This window comes from Columba livia, chromosome 3 (assembly GCF_036013475.1).
Source record: "Columba livia isolate bColLiv1 breed racing homer chromosome 3, bColLiv1.pat.W.v2, whole genome shotgun sequence".
NCBI lineage: Eukaryota > Metazoa > Chordata > Aves > Columbiformes > Columbidae > Columba > Columba livia.
This window is the reverse complement of record NC_088604.1, coordinates 85,604,528-85,632,468: the sequence shown is the minus strand read 5'-3', so window position 1 is coordinate 85,632,468 and position 27,941 is coordinate 85,604,528. Positions and strand designations below refer to the sequence as shown.

General features: G+C 37.0%; 1 protein-coding gene across 2 annotated transcripts; it reads right to left on the bottom strand.

Moving 5' to 3' along the window:
- On the bottom strand, positions 1–27,306 carry FEZ2 (fasciculation and elongation protein zeta 2). Of its 2 annotated transcripts, XM_065057977.1 has the most exons (9): positions 27,001–27,306; positions 25,344–25,452; positions 22,178–22,294; positions 20,916–21,060; positions 18,356–18,624; positions 15,447–15,527; positions 10,467–10,542; positions 8,123–8,188; positions 1–1,104 (listed from the first exon to the last, which is right to left on the bottom strand). In XM_065057977.1, exons 1-9 carry the CDS (start codon positions 27,231–27,233, stop codon positions 1,088–1,090), a joined length of 1,113 nt encoding a protein of 370 aa, XP_064914049.1. In that variant the 5' UTR covers positions 27,234–27,306; the 3' UTR covers positions 1–1,087. The 2 variants fall into 2 exon arrangements, with proteins under 2 accessions (XP_064914049.1, XP_064914048.1); XM_065057976.1 differs by lacking the exon at positions 15,447–15,527 and having other exon boundaries at positions 27,001–27,299.
- Between the last annotated feature and the right edge of the window lie 635 nt (positions 27,307–27,941).

Genomic DNA, 27,941 nt, shown 5'->3' with positions numbered 1-27,941 from the left:
TTCAACCTAGAAAGTAGTTCCTTTATTAGTACTCCTTATATTTCAATCTAATCTTGAAGACTGGCAAAATTATTTGTGACAAGTATTTAATGTTGAGATTATAGGGTACATTTCTTTTACAGGATTTGTAAAATACATTCTCATCCGTTTGAATGCAGATACGTCATCACAGAGGAGACAGTGCGTAAGATTTACAAGAGAGATTTGTAGCAAAATTTAGAGATACACAACAATGAACATCTCAATATAATACTAACTTGGAACCCAGGTGCAAGTTTTTCAAACTGTACATGTATTTTTAAAAAGATAAAGCCTTTAAAAATGTTTATGTATTGAACTATTTTCGTTAAGATCAAATGCTTATTAAAAACAGTAAAATTATAGCAGCAATATGGGAGAATATCTAAGCCACAATAACATTAATAATTAAAACAAATACAAAATATAACTTGGGTGTTTGTGTTAAATAACAAGGATAGGTAACACACCGATTACTTATGCCAAACCATCAAAGAATCTGGATTTATTCACTGTACAAACAATACTGTTCTATAGTTCAAACAAAGTTACCATTTTAAAAGAAGTGTCGAATGCTGATTTCCACCAACACTATTCTGGAGCGCGTCCTGGAGAACTCACTTGAGTCTTTTAGTTCAAGCTGAACTATGATCCTTTTTGCATTTTTGCTATAGGAACTAAGGATGCTTTTCAATATGGTTTCCTTAAAACTAGGCTTATTTTATTTACACTATTCAAAGTTTACTTTTCCTTCCAACAATAAAAAGTGCAGGAGGATTTACTACATGCTATACAATGTAAAAATAGACTTTAAAAAGCCAGAACAATGTGAGTAAAACTGTACAATGTTTGTTCCCTGCTCCAGTTCATTGCACTATTAAGTTAAAATGGATGAGTTGTCATGCCCAGAAGACTTACTGTAGGATCGGAAAATCCACGCACACACACAGAGGAGGGAAATGCATACTGGTTTAGGTATAGCGCCAAACAAAAAACCACTATGAGTTATATCCACAGAAAGTTTCTCATCACAGGAAGGAGCATTGCTAATTCTGAAAGGCAGCCCTCTTCACGTAGGACACAGAACTGCAAAAGAACCACAAATACATCTTGAGAAACGTCAGTGAAGTTGGTCTGTGTAAAAATATATTGTATATACTAAAATACTTAAAGGCTGAATTCTACCCTATTAGTAACACAGTAAAATCTAGAAATCAACCAAAACTGGCAATTAAGATATCATCCTCTTCTCAAAAGATAATTGACACAACCCACTACCTTTAACTAATATTATCCAGAAATGAGTTACCTAAAGGTCATGTCTTAAACAGTGCTTTTTGAGGTGTTCTATCAGAAAACAGAACATTAAACAAAAGGTGACGCATGCAGTTATATTCTGAAAATATGCACTGACAATTTGAGATTAACTCTTTCTAATTCCAGTGCGTGTACTTGAATCACAGAGTGGGAAAATAAGACATGTCCTTCATGTGTTTCTCATTCCTGTTTCACATGTAAGAGACAAACCTCAGAGCAATCCAGCTTTCAAACCAATGCTAGCACAACACAAAAGCAAATAAAAAAGTCAGGTATAACAACTGAACAAAAACTTAAAAGGCAAGAAAACAATGTTCTTCTTATCTGAAATACTTGCATACCTTAAAAATAGAACAAGGTGTAAAAATTCTTGCTTTATTAAAAAAAAAAACAAACAAACCTGTGTTATTTTTAAGCCTTTACTAGAAGCTTGAAAGAACAGATATGAAATAGCAAACCAAGCTGAAAGATGGAAAATTATCCTGTTTTATGACATCAACATTCAGAAAAAAGTCTAAAATAAAATTATACTAGACATATTTAATGCTTTTTACTCAGTAGTAATGTATAGCATGTTTTTAGAACTCTATTTTTACATCACAATTACTGTTTGAGCACAATGGAATAGAACACCAAGCTTAGCAATAAATATATCTTATAATAGTTAACTGTAAGGACACATCTGAATTCAAAGACATTTATGTCAGCTATACATGCTTACATATTGTTATACATAATAGTTACATTTTAAGAATGTCACAATTATTTATACTTCCACGTGTTCTTGAATTAAGGAAAAAAAATCAACCACGCAGGGATGCAGTTTGCATGTCATACTCGTAGCAGGTTATATTAAAAAGTTTTTCCTGTACATGAAGTTAAATCTTCAAATTTTGTAAAAACTGGATGTAAAAACTAAATCTTGAAATAATGTGTCTAGATGTGATACCAGAAAACCTACCCCTAATATCTTGATTCTGTGTATATCTACAGGCTAACATTTCACAGAATCACAGAATCGACTGGGTTGGAAAAGACCTCAGAGACCATCGAGTCCAACCCTTGGTCCAATTCCAGTCCGTTTACTAGATCATGGCACTAAGTGCCATGTCCAGTCTCAGTTTAAAAACCTCTAGGGATGGCGAGTCCACCACCTCCCTGGGCAGGCCATTCCAATGCCTGACCACTCTCTCTGTAAAGAATTTCTTTCTAATATCCAGCCTAAATTTCCCCTGGTAGAGTTTAAGCCCATGCCCCTTTGTCCTATTGCTGACTGCCTGGGAGAAGAGACCGATCCCCACCTGGCTATAACTTCCCTTCAGGTAGTTATAGAGAGTGATGAGGTCACCTCTAAGCCTCCTCTTCTCTAGACTAAACAACCCCAGCTCCCTCAGCCTCTCCCCATAGGTCTTATGTTCAATTCCCTTCACCAGTCGTGTTGATCTTCTGTGGACCCGCTCCAGCACTTCAATGTCTTTCCTGAACTGAGGGGCCCAGAACTGAACACAATACTCCAGGTGTGGCCTCACCAATGCAGAGTACAGGGGAAGGATCACTTCCCTTGTCCTGCTGACCACGCTGTTTTTGATACAGGACAGGATACCCTTGGCCTTCTTGGCCACCTGGGCACACTGTTGGCTCATGTTGAGCCATTGATTTGTTCCATAAGTAGCTAAATTAAGGAACGCTTGTTTCCAGCAGATTTCCTCAGATATTCCTCCTTACCCTCATAACAATAGGTAATTCCCCTTCCTACAGTGCCTTCCTCAGCTTCTACTCTAAGTTTGCTACAATTTCCACCCCAGCATGTCCTCCTCATGTTGTCTTCATGCCCCAAACTGCTTGGAGCTACTGTAAGTGCATTCACCAGTACATGAATACACAAAAGCCATCTGCTCAACTGGATGTTGGCTTTTCAAAGCCTTTAGCTCAACTGAAACAGTGGTTTCAGACCTTCTCCTACCTACATGCAAGCTCCCTACAGTATCTGTGAAATGCAGTTATTCCCGCAACCTTTCCTTCTGTCTTGTGGGGTTGAAATTGGGAATTAATATTTGTGAAGCTGAAGAGACAGACAACACGACTGCATAGAGGCATTTTCTTCAGAAAGCAACCTAAACTTCCATACTTTGAGGGTTACAGATGCTATCACTTGTTGGCATTATTGCACTTGCCAGACAAATCATAATTCAGAAAGTCATTACATTATACATACAAGAAGAAAGACTGAAAGCTTCTGTAAAAAAAAATAATTCAATGGGTATAGTCAATACAAGCATGCTTTCATGTAAAAATATGGTACCAATTCTTGTTGCGATACCTAAAACCAATGCAAATACAAGAGACGACAAAAACATCACCGTCTGTGCTCCCAGCTTTACAGCTTAACTTGGGCACAACAAACATTGCTGCTTACTCGCTTGTGTAAGTCTTTCAATGGAAACAAACACATTTTTGAAGCACATTACAGTTGTTATACCATCAAAAGAGATCAGTAGAAAGATGAGCATGAACAGCATTTAAACACAGTGAGCTCACTAAGCTGTCAGCTTCAGTCCCAAAGTATGCTTTCTAAGATCAAGTATTTCACAGTGTTGGCTTGATATTTTTCCCTCTGACAGCAAACATATTCTTCCACCCTATTCTAAATATCAGTTTCTACTTCACAAACCCAGTGATAAAATTTAATAACAATATTAATATATTAAAAATATATTCAGAAAAATTTAAGCACAATTGCAATTGTTTACTAATTTCATGTTATCATCGACTTTCATTCTAAATCTATAAAATATGAATCATATGCTGGTGGGAGAAGAACTACAATTTACTGGCAAAGCAAATCACTAATTTCCTTTCATTATTACTAACTTCAGAATGGAAATGTCCACTAGAAAGTAAAAAAGAAACAAAACCCCACAAGAGGAAAAAAATCCACTTGGAAATAATTTAGGGTGCATCACTAGTAACACTAACAAGAGAAGGTAAGTTCCTGCATTGTACAAGACTCTACATGGAATATGTACTTAGTCTGGCTTTGGGACACTTACCTCTGAGGAGGTATTCCCTATGGAATAGATCCAGGGGAGAGCTAACTGATCACTGGAAAGAGGGTCTTAAGCATAAGGACAAAATGATGGTATTTTTAACATTCTGGGGGACACAAGGGGGCAGTAGAAATTGGGAAAAGAGGATGCTTTAAAAAAACAAACACCAGAAATAATTTCAAAACTAATAAGCTTATTCAGAAATGCATATGGAGTGGGGTTTTTTGTGTTTGTTTTCCCTCCTTAACATGATTTGCACTGAGTCGCTCTGGCCTTTTTCCACTTTCTTATTCTACCAGATTTGCACATCCAGTGTTCTGAGGATTTCCACTTCCAGTATTTCAGAAACATTAACTGGTTACGTAAAACATGCAAGAATGATCCAGGGTAACACAGATGGGCAACAGCAGATCTGGCTGCATAAGTCTCCTTCAAGTTCCAGCCCTGTGTCCCAGCTCTTGCCTGAACCGCCTTGTCAAAACAAATTCACTCTACTATTATTAAATAAAGATATCAAGTATTAGACATCACACATGGAGGGGGTCTGTGTGCGTCTTCCTTCACGATCCAAATTTAGTCTTTCACAAATTTCAGAATTATTTTGGCATTTAGTTCAAAACATTCAAGATTATAATATTTCTACAAAACACTACAAAATTCCAAACACCAGTAAATTTGGCAAGATTTCTTATTAAATCAACACTTATTGCTCAATCTTATGATTTTATTATCCTTTCCACACTAACAGCATTCTTCTTTTATTTGTCCCATTACATTACGTCAACAATACTACGGCATTTCTAGAATCACTTTTTTTCCTGATGCTTTTTCTTCAGCTCTTGCTTCTAAACAATCTAAGTAACTTTACAACAATATCTGGGCAAGTTTATTACTGATTCTGTGGACAGCCATAACATCCCCATAAGACTGCATGTTCTATTTTTTTAAGTACCATAGAATAAAAAGAGTTGCTTAAAAAAAAACAAACAACACAATAAGGACTTGAAAGTAAGAAAGTAAGATTTTTTTTTTCTTTGCTCTGTAAAATGGAATATAGAGCTAGAAAGTTTTACCTGTGCTGACAAATGTCATATAAACTGGACCTTCCATAAAGCTACACATATCCTGCATCACATGCAATTTACTGCTCCTTATTTTCTTGCAAGATTGGAAAAATTGATCCTCGAAGGAACAAGAAGTGAACAGATTTTAACAGAAAAAAAAAAAATCTCTGGTGATATGATTCACACATTTCAAAATCTAATTTCTTGATCAATGCTTAATAAAAAGAAATGTAATCCATTCAGTGTAAGACAGCAGCTGGATCATAGAGAAAAAAAATATAAAATGAATATAATTATCGCTATATCACATAATGATTATTACTGGGTCCAAGACATATCTTCCTGCTTCTTTAGGAAAACTAAATCTTTATGATCATTTTTACCTCACCAAGACATTTTTAATTTTTGCAGTGAAGAGAGCAGACACTTCAAAAAGTAGGTAACTTTTTTTTTTGTTTAATTCAAGCAATAGGCTGGAATTTCAGGTATAAAACCTGAGCTGAAAGTTGCTTTAAGTGATAGTATAGAATCATCTGATCTCCCTTTAACAAGCTTTAAAAATAATTTCCAGAGAATAGACAGTTGGTTTGGAGTATTTCGTACCATATATGAAGCCTCAGAAAGAGAGAAACAGATCACAACTTCAAAAACAATTGGAAGAGTTTTCCTGTTCCACAGGATAAATCAATGTTACAATATAACACTACCAGCCAAATGATAAATATTTAACATAATCTAAACATAGCAATATGAAGCTTAGCGAAGGCTACACTGAAAGGAAGCGTGAAATTTTCTGCTCACTAGGTTGTATGACTGCTTGCTGTTGTGCAAACAGAAGATCAAGAAAGTCTTAGTTCTGTTCAGTAATAAAGCGGTTGCTGAGGGGAAATTACCTTCTCCTGTCAGTGTGAGTGATGCGAGTGATTACTCTTCATACTCCCATCATTTATGCTTTACAATTTAGAGACAACAGTGCTTGTATATGACAACCTGTTTGATCCAACACACGTAATGTGAGTACGATTTTGTAACTGGCGCATCTAGCTAGCGGAACATCCCTGGTGATTTTTAAGTCACGAGCATGCAGAGGCAGTGGTAGGAGGGAATCTCAGTATCAAGCTTCCTAGGTCATCCTGTCATGTGTTCAGCTAATCTACTTTTATAAGCCACCCCTGCAGAAGATTTCTCCATTTTCCTAGGCAGCTAGTTTCTTCTTAGTATCCTTGTAATCTGAAAGTACTTCTGGATAGCAACGTCTAAAAATAGGAGCAGACACTGTAAAGCGCACTATTCATTCCAATCAGTTTCTGCCAGATGTATTGTGATGAACAACAAACAGCTTTAATTATTGACAGCAGTTCATCCTCTTGGTTGAAAGATTTTGCTTCACAAAACTGAAGTTTAGTGCCATCACCATAAAAAACCCTTGATCTTGAGCCTAAATAGCTCTCAGCTCATAAGCAAATACATGTGTAATTTAAGAAGGATTTACAGAAAGGGTAAGTAAACAATGGAGAAATCGAAGAAATCAACTGAAAGGATCTCTGCATTCTTATCGTATGTGGTAGTTCTGCAACCCTGCATAAAACTTAGAAATGACCTTCTTCCAACAGGAAGGCTGTCAGAGCTTCTAGAATACTCATGGCTTTCTGTTCACATTTTCTGAAGCAATAGCATACTAAATCTCTTCCACAACTTTAACTGAAAATACATTCAAATCTGCGTGAGATGAGAGGAATTGGAAGTCCGTGTAAGAAAGACAAAAACCTTTAAAAATCATATGGAGGGAGTTAAGTCAAATGATTGTATTTGAAAAAATAGTGGGACTTGGAAAGCATGATACCAAAAGGAGAGAAAAACTCCGCAGCATATGAACATAAAGAAGAACATAATATACATTTGGGTGGCAAATGCAAAGGCATCCATCATCCTTTTTACACCTGTTTGTTCAGATCTTGTGAGTTTGATGCATATTCTAAACATTAAACACTAAAGAAGATGGTACTATTTATATGCCAAGAATTAAGTAAGAACATAAGCATTAGTAAAATGTAGGCAAAAATGAAGTCAGTAGAAAAACGTTTAAAAGTAATTTAACAATGTGGCAACTACCTGGAACGAACTGAAGTTAAAGCAAGCAGTGATTTTCAATGTCTGACATTCTATTACTATCATAAATATATAAAACTGGAAAATAAATGACTCATGCACAAACCTTTTAAATAAAATGCGAAGAAGGTATAACAAATATATGAAAAACTAATAATTTTACTATTGATCAGAATGTAACACATAAAATAAAGCTACAAGTACTTCATCTAGCAAATGTGCTATTAACACAGGCAGTTCAAAATCTGATTCTGAAAAACCTGTACAACACAAGCTTTTAACATTTAACTTTGTAAGACAGACTGGTCTGCTCCTGCTGACGTCCTTCAGCTATTTGAATATGCACCACATACTTTGCTATATTATACTATCACAAACAAAATAAACATATTTTATTCATGAACTCTATGCTCAGAAACCTCAGACAAAAAAAGAAATATATAAATGAGAGCTGTGTTTGATAAAAGGGCAACATAGTTCATTAATATTGTAGGCCTATTCTTTTCAAATACACCTTGTATATACATTAAATTAAATTAAAGACTCCCTGCTAAGAAACATACTCACCCTTTAAAATATAGTCTGTTAACAAGCTTGGCACTTTCTCACTATCTTCTTTCATAGCATGCAGGACTAAAGTATGGAAAAAAAACCAACACCAGATATTTAGTCACAAAAGAAATACAACACTCAAAAGAAACACCATGAAGCTATTCCAACTACTCATAAGGATATTACTACCAGATTAGTAAGAAAAATCCTAACTGGAATATGAGAAGATACAATGAGACACATCGTATCTCCACCTTTCACTTGTGTAATTCCCACTGAACTCCACAGTGCATGGATGCAAGAGACTCATTTTACGTGGTTAATTATTACAGTAGAATGTCATCAGTCATAATAACAAAAAAGCACCTCTTCCCTATAAAGAAGTGTCTCCAAAAGAAAGTCATTACATCCAAACCTAAAATGTACTAACAAGTACTGGAGGGCTGGAAATCTTAGGGAAAAAAATATGCTCCACTACTTAGTTTATTTCCTTGATCTTCATCCCAAACCATGGAAAAATGACACTTTTCTTTTTCAATAATGACGTTGCTGTCAACGATCTAATTAAGATGCTGGTGTTTTTTCCCCCTGAAATGGTGAACGTTAGCAGCTATAGCGTAGAAAAATCCTAAATACATTATTGAATTCGGCATTAACGTAGAATAATGCAAAAAATGGCATTCTTGTGACTTATATCAAACCAAAACAGTCCATCCTTGCATATTTCTGAAGAAGGAAAAACATTTGGACTAGCTCGACTTGACACATATAAGCTTGTCCTTTACTCCATAAGCAAAACCAATGACAGCCCATTATGAACTGCTCTGGACAGGATTGAAAGAATCAGAAGTACAGAATTATACTGAATCGCAGTATTTAATAAACACTAAATTCCCCATATGAGACTCTGAACTCAAAATATAATGAGTTTTATTTCAATTTTTATGTTGAAGTAAGGCACTAGTGTTCATAGCTACACAATAAGACATAGCTTTGAAAGAAAAACCCACCAAACAACCCCAAATACCAGCTTCACTGTCTGCCGTAACAACAGCAGACTCACTCAGAAATCTGCAACTGAGTCACAGGATGAAGTTCCAACCAGCCCACATAAGGCAATACTGTTAATACATACTCTTTACAGTGCATTTGTACAAGACATTTTGTTAATCAACTGTCAAAACCCACAAAATGTTTTCAGGAGGCTTCAACCTCTGCTTTATCTAGCATTTTGGAGAATATTTTCCAGTGAAATTTAAATATGGCAAGATGATAAAATTTCTCCACAGGAGTAAATATAAAGTGAAAAATCCATTTGTCACAGAATAAGTATGAATTACCAGCTAAGAGTGCCTACTGCAGAAAAATACAGGGAATTCAATTCCTGCTAAAACATTTTGTTTATACCAGAATTTGTACAATATTTATTTTCTCTTTCCAGGAAACAACCAATGAGCCTTTTACATCCCCTCTGCCACCTGTGGAATCACAGACCTGTGCTGCTGGAAAGAACCTTAAGATGCAGTCAGATCCAAAGCCCTGCATGAGATCTGATCAAATATAATACATTGACGCACTCTACCATCTATTTTTAAACTGCTCCTATAAACCGCAAATGAAGGAGGTGCTGCTGACTTGCAGAGATTCTCTGCTGTATTTAACCACCTCAATAATTGATTTTAAAAACCCAAACACTTACTTTTTCACTCAAATTAGATTTTTTTTAAAAAAAGCAACCACAAACCAAACAGAGGACTTAGAACTTATAAATAATTTTGATGATCTGGCCTAAGAAGATGTGAAAAAAGGGGAATTCAAAGCACTGTCAAAATGCTATTTGGTTTATACCTCCTAATTATTAAAGTTTATTAACAAAAAAACCCGAAAACACCACAGAGAGAAGCAGGCTATTTTAAAGGCTACCACATGTATTCACCATACGACTACTTATTCGTACCAACATCCGTTCCAATTTTTGAAAGTCATTACAATAACATCAATAAAGCACAGCAGTTAAAACAAACAGGGACATATCAGGTACTACAAGACAGTATTGCAAAACTCCATGACATGCAGGATTTTCCATAAGGCCCACCTGTTGAAATAATGTGAAAATATTTACTTTCTGATACATTCAAATTTCTAGTGTTCAGGGTTTCAGAGAACAACTAGAAAACAAACAGGCCTTGAAGGCTCAGAGAACAAGACTGGCCAAAATGCGTGGCTAAAAACCATGCAACTTTACATGCATGCCAACAGGTAAGGGGGAAGAGATACCTGTATGGATTCCTTGGTTTTGAGCAACCACAGTTGGAAATACAAAGAGGAAAGGATCACCAGGAAATATGAATATACTCACTTTTGGTTAACGTTTGAAGATCTTCAACAGATGGGGGTCCATTTTTCTTCTCGTAAGGAATGACAGTTGTTAAGTACTGTCAAATGAAAAACAGAGTTACCCGACAGTCCTTTCATGCAATTTCTGTTGCTTGCATTTTATTTTGCAAAAATTGTAGCATTTAAAATTGCTAGTCACAAATAAAAGCTTTTCAAAAGGTCGTATTTCACAAGAGATCAAGATTCTACCTTTCTTATCCCAAAGCTTTTACCACAGAAGCCAACTTCTATTTTTTTTTTCCAAATTACGTAACCACTTCAGAAGTCATGCAGCTACACACTGAAAAATAATATTTAAAAACATGGAACTGTTTACAGTAAAGAATTTCTGTTACGTTTCTTCCTCAGAGCCTATCCACACCACTAGTAAAATCTTTCCTCTTCTCCCTCCACAAGTCAACCAGAAGTTCTTCATGTATTCAAAGTGCTTCTTACAATCAAATAAAAGCTGAAAGAACAACATTCACGTCACTTCCCCTCAAATAACACTTTAAATGCAGATGAACAATTTTTAAACTTGTTCTTAAAAAAAAAGAGCACAAATATCAAGCAACTGTCACCAGCTGTATGCAAATCAGAAAATAATTCTTTCTTTCCAGGAAGTACATTAAAAAAAAATAAAGAAAAAAAAAAATCAGGTAAATGTTTATGTTGCCTACAAGTAACTTGGGAAACTGGTAACAGTCAGCTTTTTGAAGGATTACAGAGTACAACTGATACAGGCTGTGGGGGTGCCTTAAGTAAGGTGTTCAGGTATACAAAAGTGCACTAACAAGTGTTCAGGAAAATTAAAAAAAAGAAAACAAAAAACTTCAAACTTGGCATACGTTGTATTTGAACAACCTCAAAACAGTCATAGGATTTTCTCAGTGACTGGTTTACTCTTGCTAAGAATGTGAAACATTCCAAGGATTGTGACAGATCAAAGAGCATTGCCTAGTCCCAGCTCTGAAGGTGATCTATAGTCCTTTGTACAAACTAAATTAGGCTGTTCCACAGTCAGGTGAAAATGCAGACAACTTTTGCCTTCTGATGATGTACTTTGGCAACCAAAAGGAACAATGCAAGCCTAATTAAACATAACAGCCCACGATTTGGATTTTTTATTTAAAATCTCAGTTTTAACAGTCGAGTGTGCTAACAGATTGTTTCAAGCCAACTCCACATTTGTTCTACTTACTCCTTACTGAAACCTTTCATTCCTGCCATTTTTTTTTTTTTAAAGCAAAGAATTTCTGTAATCTTTCAGGATTTTCATACCTGCAGTGCAACCAAGATTTATTTTCAAATTCTTGAAGTAACCTTGTTGCTCTTTTATTAAATGCATTTTGTCCCCATCTTACTTTGCAGCCTGTATGAATGCATATTCTTCTAAAAGAGGTGAGCATTTCAAAAGTACTGAAATCGCTGGAATTTTCCCAAATGAAAAAGCTTCCTGAAACCAACCTCAATTCAATTTTTAAGACTTTAACAGGACCTTTATTCTGGGTTAACAGCTGCAAGGCAGCAGACAAAACAACCCTCTATCATTCAACTTGAGAGTCATGTGGTTCCGCACGCAACAATCAGTAACCACATTTCACATGAGGTCTCCCCCTCTCCAAGTAGCAGTTCAGCAAGAGTCAAGTGTAACTCAGACTCTGGTGTAGAGGTTCACTTCGTAGGAAGAGACCAAGTGTTGCCAAATGCAGCTATAACTGCTGCCATGTTCAGAGTGCGATCGTGTGCCCCATGCTCAACCACATCCTCTGCCAGAAAGCCCAACAGACCCGGTTCTGTGTGACTTAAGAGAACCTGTTGGACGGGATACACCAACACCTAACCAAGACCTTAGGCAAACTGAGGGAGCTTTGCTCCCTCCCTTTTCCTTTCACATCGTCTCACATCCACTTAGGATGGCAAAGTATGCAAGGCTTCCTAGGAAACAGTCAATCTTCAATTTCTTGTCCAGCAGATGTAACCAACAGGTATCATTACAGAACTGCACTCTTACTAAAATTACCAGAATCAATAACTAGACATAAGGCTGTTAAATCTGCAAATGCCAGAGATGACAGTAGATCCGCCAACTCAGAAATCAGATCTCAGGCTGTCATTTCCAGCCTTCAGACCTAAGTGACATTGTAACCTTTACCTAGACAATTACTTACTAGGACATGTTCCACTGGACCAAACACTAATACTCCTGAATTTCCTTTTCTTGTAAACTCCACCTTCCAATCTTTCTAATAGCAATAATTTTTAAAAAAATAGTAATTTCCTTCTTAGTTTCCAGAAATCATCTTGTTTTTCTCATCAATACTCTTCTGCTGTAATAATAAATTTCTGTAATAGCACTATAAAAACTCATTCCCTGATTTGCTGTAAGAAGGGCAACATATTATGGCAAGGAATTAAAAAAACTACTGAAGTGTTGCTTACTGACATGAAAAGTGTTAAGTTTACTGTGGCCTCTAAATTTTTTAAGCAGATTTGACAATATGATAAGCAGCAATTTGTTATCACCCATAAAAAGCATGAGAAATGCCTAAATATCGAGATGAAGATGATTATCTTGAATCTTCTTCTGGAAATATGATCACAGAAAGAACCACCAATATTTCAGTGGCTTTTATGCAGTTGGTGTTATTTTTCCAACTGTGTTATCAGATGGGAATAGGGAGTTACCACTGGAAGTTTCTCTTTAAATATTGAAAAAGCCCAGGTCATAGTCACTTTTGTCTCCAATACACACAGCAAAAAAAGGACTAAAATTTTAAAAAGGGAAGTAGCCACTATCAGAGTAATATTATCCAGAAAATAGTAAAGTGGTAAATATCATGAAAATTAAACACCGACAAGAGTTCTGAAGTAACTGTAGAAACTTGTCATAAACTTTATGTTGTGACTTTATGTGTATGAACTTCTGCTTTTTGAGGTACACCAAAAATTGTCCGTCCTTGCATTTTTTTTTTGAGCACAACTCCAGATTATTAACTCTTCCCTGCTACCAGAAAACACATGAGTTTGAGTTCATAATGACAATACACCCTGAAAAAACACTCGAATACTCTGAGAGCAGCACTAATCAGCTGAGCAACTGATACATTTTTGATTTTGCAATAAGATGACAACACCTATATTTTGAAAGCAGGGCCAGGGTCTGGTAATGGGACAAAAACTAACCAAACAAATAAAACCCCAAACAAAAAACCAAATGCCATAGAAAAATGGATTTCCAGGACTAAATCAGAAAAGAGCTGGTATCTTTCCTACATTTCTCCCCTATTTTTCATTTTAGGTCGTTGTTATTTCCAAGATTTGCTTTAGGATATGGGAAGGGAAAAAGAAACCCCACAGCGTGGCTAACAAGGATATAGTATAAGGTAAATCAGAGGACAAGCATAATAAACCCTAGTAAACCAACTCAAAAAATGGCTGAAATAGTTCTTCAATCAGTGTTACTGTTAATATATGACTATGCTATTTATGTCTAGAAAGTTAGGAAGCAGCCAAAGAAAAAAAGATGCATTTGAATAGAGATATGTGTATAAAAGAAGTCTTAAAACCAAAGCTAAACATGTTCACTTTAGCTACTTTAATTATCACGGGTTTTCATAAAGTTAATCAGTTGTAATCTATTATTAAATGATAAAGATAGCAAAGGAAAAAAACCAAACAACCACAAACAAACAAAAATAAAACAAACAGCAGAGCTATTACTTCACCAGTACTGAGACAGAGTGATAAGAAGATGCATGTGCTCAGGATCCCCAGAGCTGGGGACAAATAGGTGGTCCTCTGTATTCATGAACTGTCATACACAGACCTTGCTTGAGGAACAGAGTAAAGCCATGGTTTCTAATGTCGTTATTCAGGACTGAATTGAGAGGCGTTGTTTCACCTCCTGAACTCCTCTGCAGGACACTCCAGCCATCTTCCAGACAAAAGCCTACTCAGCCATGACTTCTAAACTACCAGGCAGTTTACTGCCTCAATGGACATCCCACCAGGGGAAAAAATTAAAAAAATAAATTTTATATATATATATCTGTATCTATATATATACATATAACACACTCCTCTCCGACACAAATGCATAAACTATAATGGGTGAGCATGCATTAAATAATGCGAAGTACCAGTATTTTGTAATGTGCGCCCAAAGCCTAAACAACAGCATAAGCATTGGCACTTTACCAAATTACAGATTGCATTTAATAAATACACATTACAGTTCTGAAATAAACAACTAAGTATTACTTTGAAATAAAGCACAAGCCTCTTGCTGCTTAGGCATACATAACATCTACAGTGACACCCAATGAAGCTGGGTCTTTGTGCTGCATATTTCAACATTTAAATAATCAGTGAAAAGACACAAACTTGCCTATGGCATATGTATCTTCTATCAGTAATCTGCATTGCACTTATTTGGCTGCTTTAGTATCATGTACTTTTCAAAGGCAAAAAGATGACATACAATAGAGTCCATGTATTTTCCAGATGCTACTCTGTTTTTAGATATATCAGCTCTGAACTTTTGAGGAAAAAAGAAAACAAAACCTTTTTTCAGTTGGAGAAATTACTCAAGTCCTTAACGCTGAAGGCAGAAATGTTATGCCTAACTTGATACATATTATTTGACTGGATATTAGATTTTTACAAACACGCAATGTATGTGAAACATGCATTATGCCCAAAGAGACTTTTAGTCTAGGGTAAGAAAAAAGGGTTATTATTTCAGTGTGTCAGGATATCAAGTAGACTGCCTCAAGCTGTAAAGGAGAGAGGCTGAGGCTGATCAGAGGCCTGAGGCAGGTAAAGAATGCTGATTCCAACATTTTTGTCCTATTTTTTCCCATCTCAGCATTTACCTTCAACTACCATCAATTTTCAAGACCTCAGCTCCTACCGAAAGTTCAGGCAAAGAATGAGGAAAAGAGAGAAGATAGCCCAGCACCTGTTTCTCTCCACCTGAGTTTCCAAACGTGTGGCGGAAGCCATTCTGTATGACATTTGAGATCCCTTCCATGCTGAAGCGCTAAAAGTAGTGAAAACATAGCAGAAATAAAAAAAGGGACAGAGAAAAGTTCAGAAGACTATTAAATCAGCATTTATCAAGACTATAAAAGATGAATGACAAAGACAAGCTCTAAGATGTATTTCAGCACATTTTTACTTTTTCATTCACCTACTTAGTATTTATAATTAAAAAGCAAACCTTATAATGGCAGTGAAGCAGTAACTACATCAAAATTTAAGCAAGCAGCATTTTCATGCTGCAGACCCAACAACTCGGGCTTGCCTTTCAGGCTATTTCATTTTGAAAAGTAAAAAAAATGGTATTTTTGAAAGCTTAGTTCACAGTACAATCTTGCTTAAAATCTGTGTTTTAGAGACACTCTACCAATTTTTCAGATTTTAAGCACCTACTAGACACACTGTTGAGAGGCAGTAATCTTCAGCTCTACCTCTTTAAAACACTTTATGCTTCCATGCTTCCCCTTCCACAACTGAAGCAACAATTGGTATAGCCCATTTTTTCAAATATGATAAAGTATACATGATTAGTTAATAAAACACCCATATTAATTTCAAGCTCCATTGCACATAATCATAGAAACTAAATAAAGGAAAATTAATATATAATCCAATCACATTTTTTTTCTTGAAATTTGAAATTCATTTTGCTTGCCGAAGAAGACAAGTTAAAAAAAAAATAAAAATAAAAATAATTTTGATGCTTAAAATAAGATGTAAAAATCAGCAACCTAAAAATAGGAAGAAACTAACTGTGAAGGTGCTGACACAGTGCAGTGTGATGCGCACACCTCAGCACACCTATCTGAATGTATTTATTTATGGGAAGGGGAGTGAAATGTGCTGGAATACAGTATTAATTTGCTTTCTAAAGCACAGTGAGGTGAGTAAATAGACACAGATGTTGCTAAAGCCATCTTAACTCTTTTAAGATATCCTGCTTAAAGGAACTGGTATCTTCAAGCCCTGACTATTTTTAATTACTCCCCAGTTTGCCCTTGTGAGAGAGGTAAAAGTTTTAGAAGTCTAAGAAAGCGATTTATCTAAAGACTACATCAAGGACAAATAATTAAGACCTTTTTATTAAAATTCAATGACAGTATCTGCAGGAATATTTATTTTGCTTAGAGTATGAAAACTTAGCCCTACTTCCAAGCTTTGTATTTAAATGAGACATCATTATAGTTATAGTTAATAAAATAATTAATTTATACATCATTTATTAACAGAAACTCACTCTTCACAAAGTTACTTGAACATACTATCTGTAAGCACATTCTCACCGCTTCCTTAAGGAAAAACACAAGGATTGTTGAAGGAAGGAAGCTTGTACGTCTTCTGGGAGAAGACTCTCAAATCTGTACTTTGTGACAGTGAAAGCAATTTTCAAAGGAACTGCACATATGCAGCCTATGGTCTTACCTGGGAGCTACTTGTTCAATCACTCTCAGAAAGGAAACTTACACATGTAGATCTTGAAGCAACCAAATATGAAAATGTCTTATACTGGAAGCACGGATGCTATATTTAAAAGCATCATTCAAGTCTCCAAACTTGCAACTAACCAGAACAGCTTATGAATCACTTGACTCAAGTTTCCAAACCAAACAATCATTTTTCTTTCCCGTTAGTATACCACTTTTTGTTTTTCCGTGACTGAGAACCAAAAAGGAACACATTTGAACTTTTCACTGTGCTCTTGCAAAGGGATGACAATTTTGTACTGTTCTCTGGACATATACTTTCTCAGAGTTCCGTTAAAACTTAGCTATGTACAAACTTTTCATTAGACAGTCAAGATCAGAACTCCATTTGGGTTACATCCCAGGTATCTTATTCTTCCAAGTTTAGAAGTAGATTCTGAAGAATTAATGTCTCATTACAAATGTTTATTCCTCATCTTTGAAAAACAAACCCAGAAAACTTCTGATGTCAAGCTGAAGCATTCTTTCTGAGACTGAGCCAAGATCTACAATACATAAACCACATTTTCTGCATCCTATATGAGACGCTAAGAAATTCTAACATTAACGTACCACTTAAGTGATTTAACATTACACTAGACAGTTAAGAAATTTTAAAAATTGCACTGAAAAGATAATAACCTAATTTATTTCATTTTCTTCCTCCTATTATTCAAATGCTGTTTGGAAGACATTTTTCCTTTTGATGCTATGTTCTGTAAAGAATAAATCATCTCCTCCCTGCACACCTGCACTATACTTTGGCCTCACTGCTCTCTCGTCTTGGACATATTTTGTCTGCCACAAATTTCAAGAGATCCAAGGTAAGACTTTTACTTTTTTTCCTATCTAAAAATTAACACGGTCAATAAATATCTGTACAACTACACCAACAATAATACTAAATTTCCTGCAAGACTAACGGTGGTACACACATACTAAAACTCACACAGTGAAACCAAACAGATAAATGAGTTTGTCTACTGACAACAGAACACATGGCAATACATTCAAAGACTTTTTTTTTTTGCAAGAAATGTATGCTGCTTCCAGGCTAATTTGCAAACAATAAAAAATATTTTTTTGCGTACAAGAAGAGTAAAATGTTATAAGACCTTGTGAAATAAATAATTGCAACAGGAAGTACCTAAGCCTTGTCTACAAATGAGGGCATGGAAGCAGGTGTACCAGGTGTACTTGATATAATCTAGGACCACTACTTCCCATAAGGAAAAAAAAACAAAACAAAACAACAAAAGCAACAACAACCACCAAAAAACCCTACCAAAAACCAAACCCAAGCCAAACAAAAAACAACAAAACAAAAATATTTTGAATGTATAAGTATCTACAAAAACTCTCTTACTGTTCCAGGCATGTGAGCTCTTTCTTGTTTGCCATTCTGAGGACTGCCATTTTTCAGTTTCTTTTTCTTCTTTGCTGTTTCTTTGTGTTCCCTCTGTTTGTTTTGTACTTCGATGAGGACAGAAATGAAGCTGTTTTTCACTTCCTTCTCAAACTCCAGCTCATCTCGTAGAGCCAACTGCTGTACCAGTTCCTCAGAATAATCCTTAATTGCAGACTCAATTTCTTCTAGTAGTTCATTTAACTCGGCAACAGACAACCTTTTTACTCCTATAAATAATTCATGTAAAAAGTAATCTGTCAAGGTTTTAAGCATGAGAATAGCCATGGGAATTACAAGAAAAAAGTACTCCGAAATTTTTCAAAACAAAAAATTCAATTCTAAGACTACACAGAACAAAAAAAAATTCCTAAAGAATAAACACATCATAGGGGCAACTAGATCAGCAACACAAGGATGATTGAATTTTTTTCTTATTTCTGAGAAATATGAGATAATCTGCAAATATGAAGAGCATGTTATAGTCAAGGAAGCTGAAGTAGCTACTGAACTTCTAATACTGACATCTCTGTTAACTATTACTTCTCACCTACACTCACTGCTCAAAGTAAAAGGTCTCTGTATTCTCTAACACAACAATCAACACTTCGGCATTTCTGGAATCCCTGGATTTCTCACCTACAGTAATACAGAAACTATACTCTATGAGCAGGGGAATCTTCTTGGGGATATTGCTAAGGTATGCATGCATATTCATAAAAGCTTGCACTAAGCTTTTATGATAATATTTTTAGATGCATTTATTAGAAAAACAAAGAAAATCCTCCACATTTTCTTTGTCTGGGGACTGTAGCCATAAGCACAGCCTTGTATTACCTGAAACCAAGACCTAGATCAAAATTAGCTGACAGGCTCATTTCAATAAAAAATAAGCATTAATAGTTTTGAGAAAGCATAAGACTGAATTGGTCAAAGCTAAATCAGAAGCCTGTAAAATGTCAGTATGGAAACAAAAAAACCCCTCATGGTTTGCATTCTAAAGGTACTATTAGGTCATGTGTTCCCAAGAGCAAAACTATGACCAAAAAAAACGTTCAGAGGCTTGCCTGGGTTAAAAGTGTGCACATTCTTTGACAACTGTTTTCCATTCCCAATTAAGTCTGACACACCTAGGAAGCTAGTCTATGTCAACATAATTTTCATTGGCATTTGAGAAACAGCCAGTCCTGTTTAACACTACTGCGTAGATAATCAATGTAACCAAATAATTATGAACAAGTCTAGTAAATGTCACGTCTAAAAAAACTGTTATAAGGCAAAGTGGCTATGAACAAGTATTGAAAAATACAAATAAGGCCATAAACTACAAAAAGTATAGCTGTTAGAAGCATCAAATGTAACAGGTGAAATGTGATTTTTCTATCCTAAATTACAGCAGAGAAAGCTGATTGGAGAAAGCTCCTTGTCACTTACTAAAGAAAAAAAGCAGATTTTGAGAAACTGGTGAAGCAAAGTTAAATCATCTGCCGAAGTAACTCAAGGCACTGTGTGGTCAAGGCTGACCTTTAAACCATAAAGATGCAACAGACAAGATGAACTCCTGAGGCAAAGAAAAATAAATAGGATATGAAATACCAAGCAAGCTTGATAAGCTTCAAACCTAAGGACATATGGAACTGTCAGAGAAGCAAGAAGCCCTGCTGAGCCGGATACACATTGCTTTCACATTCCTGAAATTTATGTGTTAGACAGCTAAGAGTCCAACCATGAAAATGTGATCTCCTCCATAAATCTGAAGTGTAGTAAAATCTCTAAGTCATGTCACAGAAGGTCAGCCAGCTTTCTCAGTCTTCTACACAATTTATATTGCTGACCCAGACTACAGGAAAAAAAAGTATCAAACTTGGTAACAGGGACCAAAGTAGGATCATCTAGCAAATATTCCTGGTGCTCCTATCACCTTCTAGAATTGATTTTGACAAATACACAGATGAAACAAATTTCCATAATGAAACTGATTAATCACAGGCATCACAGGTTTCCTTCACATACAATTCAACCTACTGCAATCAAACTATTAATGGGGAAAAAAAGGGCAACAGTTGCCTTATTTTTGTGTTACTGCATATCAAGATAGATTGCAGTGACTGAAACAGTATTAAAGAAACACTATGTTGTTCATTTACTGCATAGCTTTCAAGAGCTTTAGATAATCTTCTCAAGAAAGTTTCTCACTTTAAAATATAGAAATTAATAAAGTTTAATAAAAACAACTGACTTATCACTTTACCTATGAAGGGACCTCATTCCAGTGAATCAAGCTACAGCTGTAATTTGAAATTCTATAAAGTTTTAGTTTTATTCTGTTATGAAAGCTGAAAAAGAGAAGTCTTCTATTTATGTTCTAAATCTAGTTTATTTATTTAGTGTATTTTTAAAATATTTTTGAATGCAGATATTTCATAAGAAGGACTTGCTATAAATCAAACACATGGGAAACCTACCCTTTAAACTATTTGCAATAAGCATAAGAGCAAAATACTGAATAAATACCACTTACTCTCTTCATAGCTGTTGTTTGTACTGGATCTCTTGAGTGTCTGAATTTCCTGCGAAAGTATAGAGAGCCGATCTGATTGGGTGGGTGTTTCATCATCTTCTGGATCAGGTGATTCCTGCATCATTTCCTCTATTTCTTCAATCACCTTCAAAAAATGAAAACCCTCCTGAATGAAGAGAAACAGTCTACACTCTGAAGCAAAGATGTTAAGAGCTTAAGATTTTTTTTTTAAAAAACTTTCAATTAGTGAAGATGTTGCTGGATGAAATAATACCAAGACTGGGTGGCAGAGAATCAACAAAATCATATTGACACTTCGTTCCCATCCTTACTCTCTGAGAATAAGCTTACCTTTTTGAAGCAAATTGGTGATCTCATAACAAGCAGTGTGTTGAAAATACACAGTTATTTCTAGATGAAAATACACATGGTTCTCCTAAAAAGAACTGAACTAAAGAGTGAGCTGGAATATCTTCCCTGAGCATTCAGTTGAAAGAAAACAAAACAACAAAAATAATTTACCGCCCCACCCATCATTTCCCTACACTTCTTTAAGAAACAAAACAAAAACCAAACCACACAACAGTATAGAAACAACTATATGTCTACAGGCTAAATCATTTACTGAACAGCTGAATAAACAACACATCAACTTTTACAGGTATAAAGACTGTAGACAGTGCTGAGATCCATCTCACAGCAAAAAAGAGCTAAGGCAGTTCAAGCAATCCTGTGTCTCTTGTACTCTTAATGTTCATCAGAGTTCATACCTAACCTTTTAAACAACAAGAAAATATATTCTCGCTTTAGACACTAAGTTATTTGAAAGCTTAGTAGCAGAACTGTTGATGTGCTCTCAAATTAGGAAAAAAACTCAAAGAATTCTCACTAACCACAAAGTCATGTGAAGATATGAATGGCCATACAGTCATGCTGGAAAACTACAAAACTCTACAATACCACCAACATTCTGAAAATATTTTTGCTTCTCAACACTTACATTTAATTTCATAGTACTTCTGATTAATCCATGGTAAGAAACTATAATATAAAGATTTCAAAGACCCTGGATTATCAATCTCACCTGAACCAGTGGAATACTTTTCAAATCTGAATGACATAATATCTTACACATTATTACAACCCAAAATAAAGAACAATTAAGAAGCTTAGCTATGGTTAACAGAAAGGAAGAACAAAAAAAAAACACAGTCTAAAAGAAGATACTACACCAACAACACTGTTCTTCCTGAACACTTTACCTGCTCTGCTGTGAAGAGTGGTTCATCATTAATGCAGGAAACAATGATAGAATGCATATCCAATTGTTCTCTCAGCTCCTCGTCATCTGACAGGTCAAGGTTCAAATTATCATTTACCTAGAAAGCATGAAAATGTGTCTTTATACAAATATATATATACACACTTCTGTATGTGTATACATATATAATACATGTATATAAAAAAAAAAGCACAACTAATACTGCATTTTCAGAATGAAACAGATTCCTTGCCCGTAATAATGGAATCAATGATTCCTTGCTGTCAAACACCTGGAAACTGAAGTATCTTAATAACTTATATCAAAACTGCAATTGGAGAAAGTTAAAATAGTTGTCAGTCTTTAAAGTCTTTTAATACCCTCAGCATATAAAGACCATATACACAATGACATGTAGATATCCACACAGAAGGCAGTCAATCCAATGTAGATATTTAAATCTTAAATGAAGGCAGACATTTGTCATTGTAGGGTGAAAACCTATCTCTAACATGACACAAACCTGTTGTGTTCTGTGCTTTTATAGTTCTACTTTTTCACATAATAAAAGACACAAAAATATTGTTTTAAAAAACAGAACATGGTTATTACCTCAGATTATTTAAAAAATATGTTGTTGAATATTTCAGGGTCTTTTCAAAAGGAAACAGAAGCAACATTGTTCCCACACATATACCATCAAATTACACTCATCCTTCAAAACCAAAGATGTACATATGGTAAAAGAAAATATTTAAGTCCTCTCCTTATCCAGTCAGGTATATTTTACTCTCAGTGATATATTCTAGTTTATTTACAAAGGTGTTTGCGTTTTCTGCACTTTGTCTATTACTAGATTTCAGCCAAACCAACCTAGAAAAGCCTTTGAGCCCCAAAAGATGCAACCCCTAGCTGTTGACATTTTGAGCTCAATCACTTTAACTGATCTTTGGGCTAATTTACAAGTCTTATGACTGGCTCTACAAAGTCCTTGGCCTCACTGTATCAGCTTCCAATTTTTGTTTTAATTCCTTCAATTTTCCCAGTTTCTTCAGAAACATCAGTAGTTTTCTGATTCATTTTGAAGGTGCTACTGATATCCCCAGATCACTGGTCTATAGAGGAAAACATACGATTTGTGTTTCTTCAGACAACACCATGAAGTCAAACGTCCACTTTTTTCCAGAATCGGAATTCCAATAACCATTGTGTGAAAGGGCTCCGCTAAGAATATCTGCTTACCTACTGCACAGTTTTGACATTCTTTAATGTCTGCAGTCCTCAAATATTTTTCCACATATGTAGGATTATGACAACTATGGGATAGTAAGCAAGGTAACAGTTTATCTAGAAGGAGGTTTGCTTCCCCTCCTGACATCTCCAGAAACAAGATTTTGAGAGACTACAACAATAGATTCTGATAATTTAGGCTAATAAACCACCTAAACCAGCCCAAGACCACCCGGCCTCCCACCCAGCCACATCCCATGCCTATTTCTGTCCTCACACTCCTGCCAGGGAACGACTTGTTTAAAGTAATTTAACAAAAATATCATAAGCAAGCTATTGCACAATCCTGTTTCTTGTGTCACTGTACACTTTCGCTCAACTACTTTTTTCAAGCTGTCAGAGCTTTACAGAAGTGTTCAGATCTGTGATGTGAAGCAAGAAAGATTAGATGAATCAGCCTCATTCACCTTACATTTTCTTCCTACTAAAAGAGGAAGAGAAATACTTTAAGCACAAGTTCAACAGCATATTATTAGTTTCAAATGCATCAAGAAAGTGTTGCTTATCTGTCAGTATTCATTGTAAGAAAGTTAAAACAAGCTACTAGCTCGTCCATATGTGCTGTCACATATCCAGAAACTCTGCTGAAACACAGAGAAATAGAAGAAAAGTATGTCAAATGCTCCCAAACAGATGGGCTTCACCCTATCGAAAAGCATGCCAGGTGGAGTGAAAGCTGAAAATCTTGAGATAGGTTTAATCCATATACTGATTTTCTCTTTTCTGGCAGCATACCTAGGATTTTTTTCTAATCCAGCAACACCACATTTTTTTAATGTAGTTCCTTCATAAGTTTCTGTACAGGACTTACAAAAACTGTATTAAACCTTTTTTTCATATTCTACCTAGTTTCTTCCTAAGAAATCCATCAGTCTTCCAGTCTATTTTTCAGTCACATAACAAGGTCACAGCATAGGGGGTAGTAAGCCTTTTTACTTTAAATGTAGGGATTTAATTATTCTAAAACCACTCAGAAGATCTGAACAAACACTCTAACAAAAAAAATAGAATAAACATAAGTAAAATTCAAGTCATAATGAGACTCAATTTGAGAAAGTGAGCTCCAAACTGACATCTTCCCCTGCTGAACCCCAAAGTATCCTCTTCAGCAGAGCAATCTTTGTTCCTGTCCCAGTAAAAAGTAGCTGTGGATTATATAATGGATGAGAGGAGTCAAGGCATTACTCTGTTCTTGGGTTATACACACAGATATTTTTACAACATAACTTCACTATGTTTAAAGATAAGGCACTCATTTCCTCAGAAGACCTGGGAGATGTGAACTCTTCCTAGCTTTTCTTCCTGAAGCATTTTAATCCATTTTTAAGGAGATCAGAGGACAGCACTTTCTATAAACCTCTCTGAAGCTCTTCATTCCCTGCTGCCTCCTCAGACAACTATTCTACCTTCTAAATAAGAAAAACAAAATAAACTCATGCATTTCAGTGTCTCCTGTGTCACCTTTCCTGTAAAAGAAACCAGTTTAATCTCCACCTGACTGCAGAACGAGGTGAACTTAAAGAAGTCCACACTGGATTTACTTCTGCCGCTTTTCCTCCCTTACCCAGAATACTGTCCAACACGAAAGAGACAGTTGAAAGATTTTATGTGAAACATTTTCTCATTTTACAATTTTTTCTGTCTTGCTCTGGTTCTAACGAAACTAAAAACTAACCCATCTAAACCGAATCCTGCAAATACACATCAACGGTTGTTTGAATTTTTGATTTTTTAAAAACTTCTCAGATATAATACCAAGCACTAAAAATATTTTAAGCCATTTAATAACAACACTCTTTTATACAAATGCAGAGTCTTTTATTTCCCTGATGAGTATAAAAGATTCAAAAAAGGTATTTCTGCTGATCAGAACTTACCCCTTTTTCTGAAAGATTCAGTGTTGGCAAGTGCAAAGCTCTGGTGTGGGAAGACTTCCAGTCAACTGGCATTACATTACCATAATTATCAGTCAAAGCATTCCAAATCCTGGAGAGTGGAATAAAGGAACAAAAATGTAGGCCTTAAAACAAGCAGTGACTGATCAGCAGTAAACATATTTGTAATAATATATTTCTACCAATAAGTATTTTTTCATCCCTAAATATTAATCTACAAGTTACTGAAAATATTTTATAATGTTTTGAAGCTAAGAGAAAATGTTTTTTGATAAACACAATTTATTTCCCTTTTTAAACCAACAATGTGCACGCAGTGGTAAAATAAAACAATGAGATGAAGAAGCAGCTTCATTACTAATTATATAACCATACTCAAAATCTTTTTGAGGGGTGGATGAGTCTTTCCTTTAACGAAATCTGAGCTCAGCTATAAATTCCTTTCTTAGCGTTACTGTTTTCATTGCCTGTTGCATGTTAAAATAACAAATTAGCATAGGCTGAGCAGCAAATTCTGAGACACATATTTTTTTTTTTCCCTTCCCTTTATCACAGAATAATGAACATGCACAAGCTATACTAAAATTCTGCAAGAATTCTGTTTTATTCAGAAATACGCTTGCTGAGCTCGGCCCACCACTCTTGTCTACAGTTGATGTTGCATCTACAACGTGCAACCTCTCTGGCTGTACCAGAGGCTTGCATATGCAGCCCTGTTCTGGGATCCCAGCTCAGATTTTGAGACAGAGCAGCTCTGTTAGCAGGCTGCTGCCTGAGGTCGGCCAGCAAACCCTGCCTCTAAGCACTACTCTCTGAGTGCCTATTTGGAGCTGCTGCCTAGCTAGGCTCAGAGGAACGGCTGAGCCAGACACAGCCTCATCACTGCCCAACATGTCTCCGATTCATAGTTGTCTAAACTTACCTCACTGTTTATATCATAGATATCTAGTCTTTTGCTAGAAGAGCTTTTCTTTCTTCTCTTTGAATAGACAAACCGTTTTGTTACCTCAAAGTAAAACTGCAGTATTTAAATGAGGATAAACTGACTGAAACTTATGTAAAGTATCAACTATAAATACTTGTAAAATAATGTTAAAAACAGGGAGGCAGCATAGATCACAAACACGCTATTGCCCAGGGGAAAAAAACAAACCCAAATAATTATCACCATTGTAACCGAGATTCTGGTCTCCATCTGCTTTCCATACTTCCCATATTTAATTTCAAACACGGCAACAGCAGGCATTTCGCAAAGAGCTAAACAAATACAACCCGCAGTCACTCTGGATTTCTGAACAGCCACTTTCCCTGGACACGCACTTCCCTGCCGGTTCGGGGAACAAAACCAGGAGGCTCCATGTCAAACCTGCGCCGGGCAGGCTGAACGTGCCCGCCCGCCCCCGCCTGCAGTCCCGCGGGCGAGGAAAGGCTTCAGCTCCCACAGCCCACAAGCCACAGCAAGGCCCAGGGGCAGCGCTTTCGCAGGGCACGGCCAGCGAGCCGCGGAGCCCGCCCTGCCCCTCGGCTCCCCACCCCGCCCCGGCTGTCCCCGCAGGCCAGGCCGGGCCGGGCCTCCCCCTCGGGCAGCCGAACCACCGCCACCCCCTCTCCCTGTCCCTGTCCCCGGGCCTGCACTCACTCGTCGTCCTGCAGGGCGCTCTGCTCCGTGAGGGGCCGCAGCGGAACGCGGCTCTCGCCGCCGCCAGCCCGGGCCTGCGGGGAGTCAAAGCAGAGGGACAACCTCGCCCCCAAGTCCCCACCGCCCCAGCCGCCTTTGTCGCCGGCAGCCTCGGGACCGCTCCCCACAGAGGGCTGGAAGCCCGAGAAGTCCTGCCAATCCCCCGGGTCTCGCTGCGAGGCCGCCGCCGCCATAGCTGCCGCCGCAGCCGGAGACGCCGGCCTGCGCGCTCCCGGCCTGCGCGCTCCCGCTTCCTCCCGCAGCTCGGGGCGGGGCGTGTGGCGGCGCGGGGCTGCCCGGCGGCCGCGGCGGGAGGGCCCGGAGGGCCGGCCGTTCAGCGGCGAGGCGAGCGCGCCCCGCGCCGCCCAGGCTCTCTCGGAGCGGAGGGCGGGAGGCAGGTGTCCGGCCTGGGGCTGCGGCCGGCAGTGGAGCGGCGCGTCCCCGACACCGCTTGCAGAGCGAGGAGTGGTGCTTCCGAGGCACCGAGCAGGGGCTGTTCACCGGGGAGGGGAAAGGGGAAGAAGTGGCTGCAATAGCTTCATTGTAACCTGGTACCCTGCGGATGGGCGGCTTTTTGACTCCTTCCCCCCTCCTCCAGCCACCTCACACATATAAAACTAAGTGTTGGAGATACTTGGTGCTTAGCAGCACAGTCACTCCCATGCCCATCCTGTGCTGGCTTTATACTTCATCCTTATGTGCAATAGCTGGTGATGGGCTTTTTTTATCTAGTACTTTTTTTGAGCTACAGTAAGTTTCCGATATCCCAAAGTACATAGCAGGATTTTTCTCTGCTAACTTCTTGAATTTGGTTTCAGCCTCCTTTAAGTTTCTTTTCACACTTGGCATTTGGAAAGAGGCGTAGTGGAAAATTCATTCCCTGTTAAGCATCTGCATGCCAC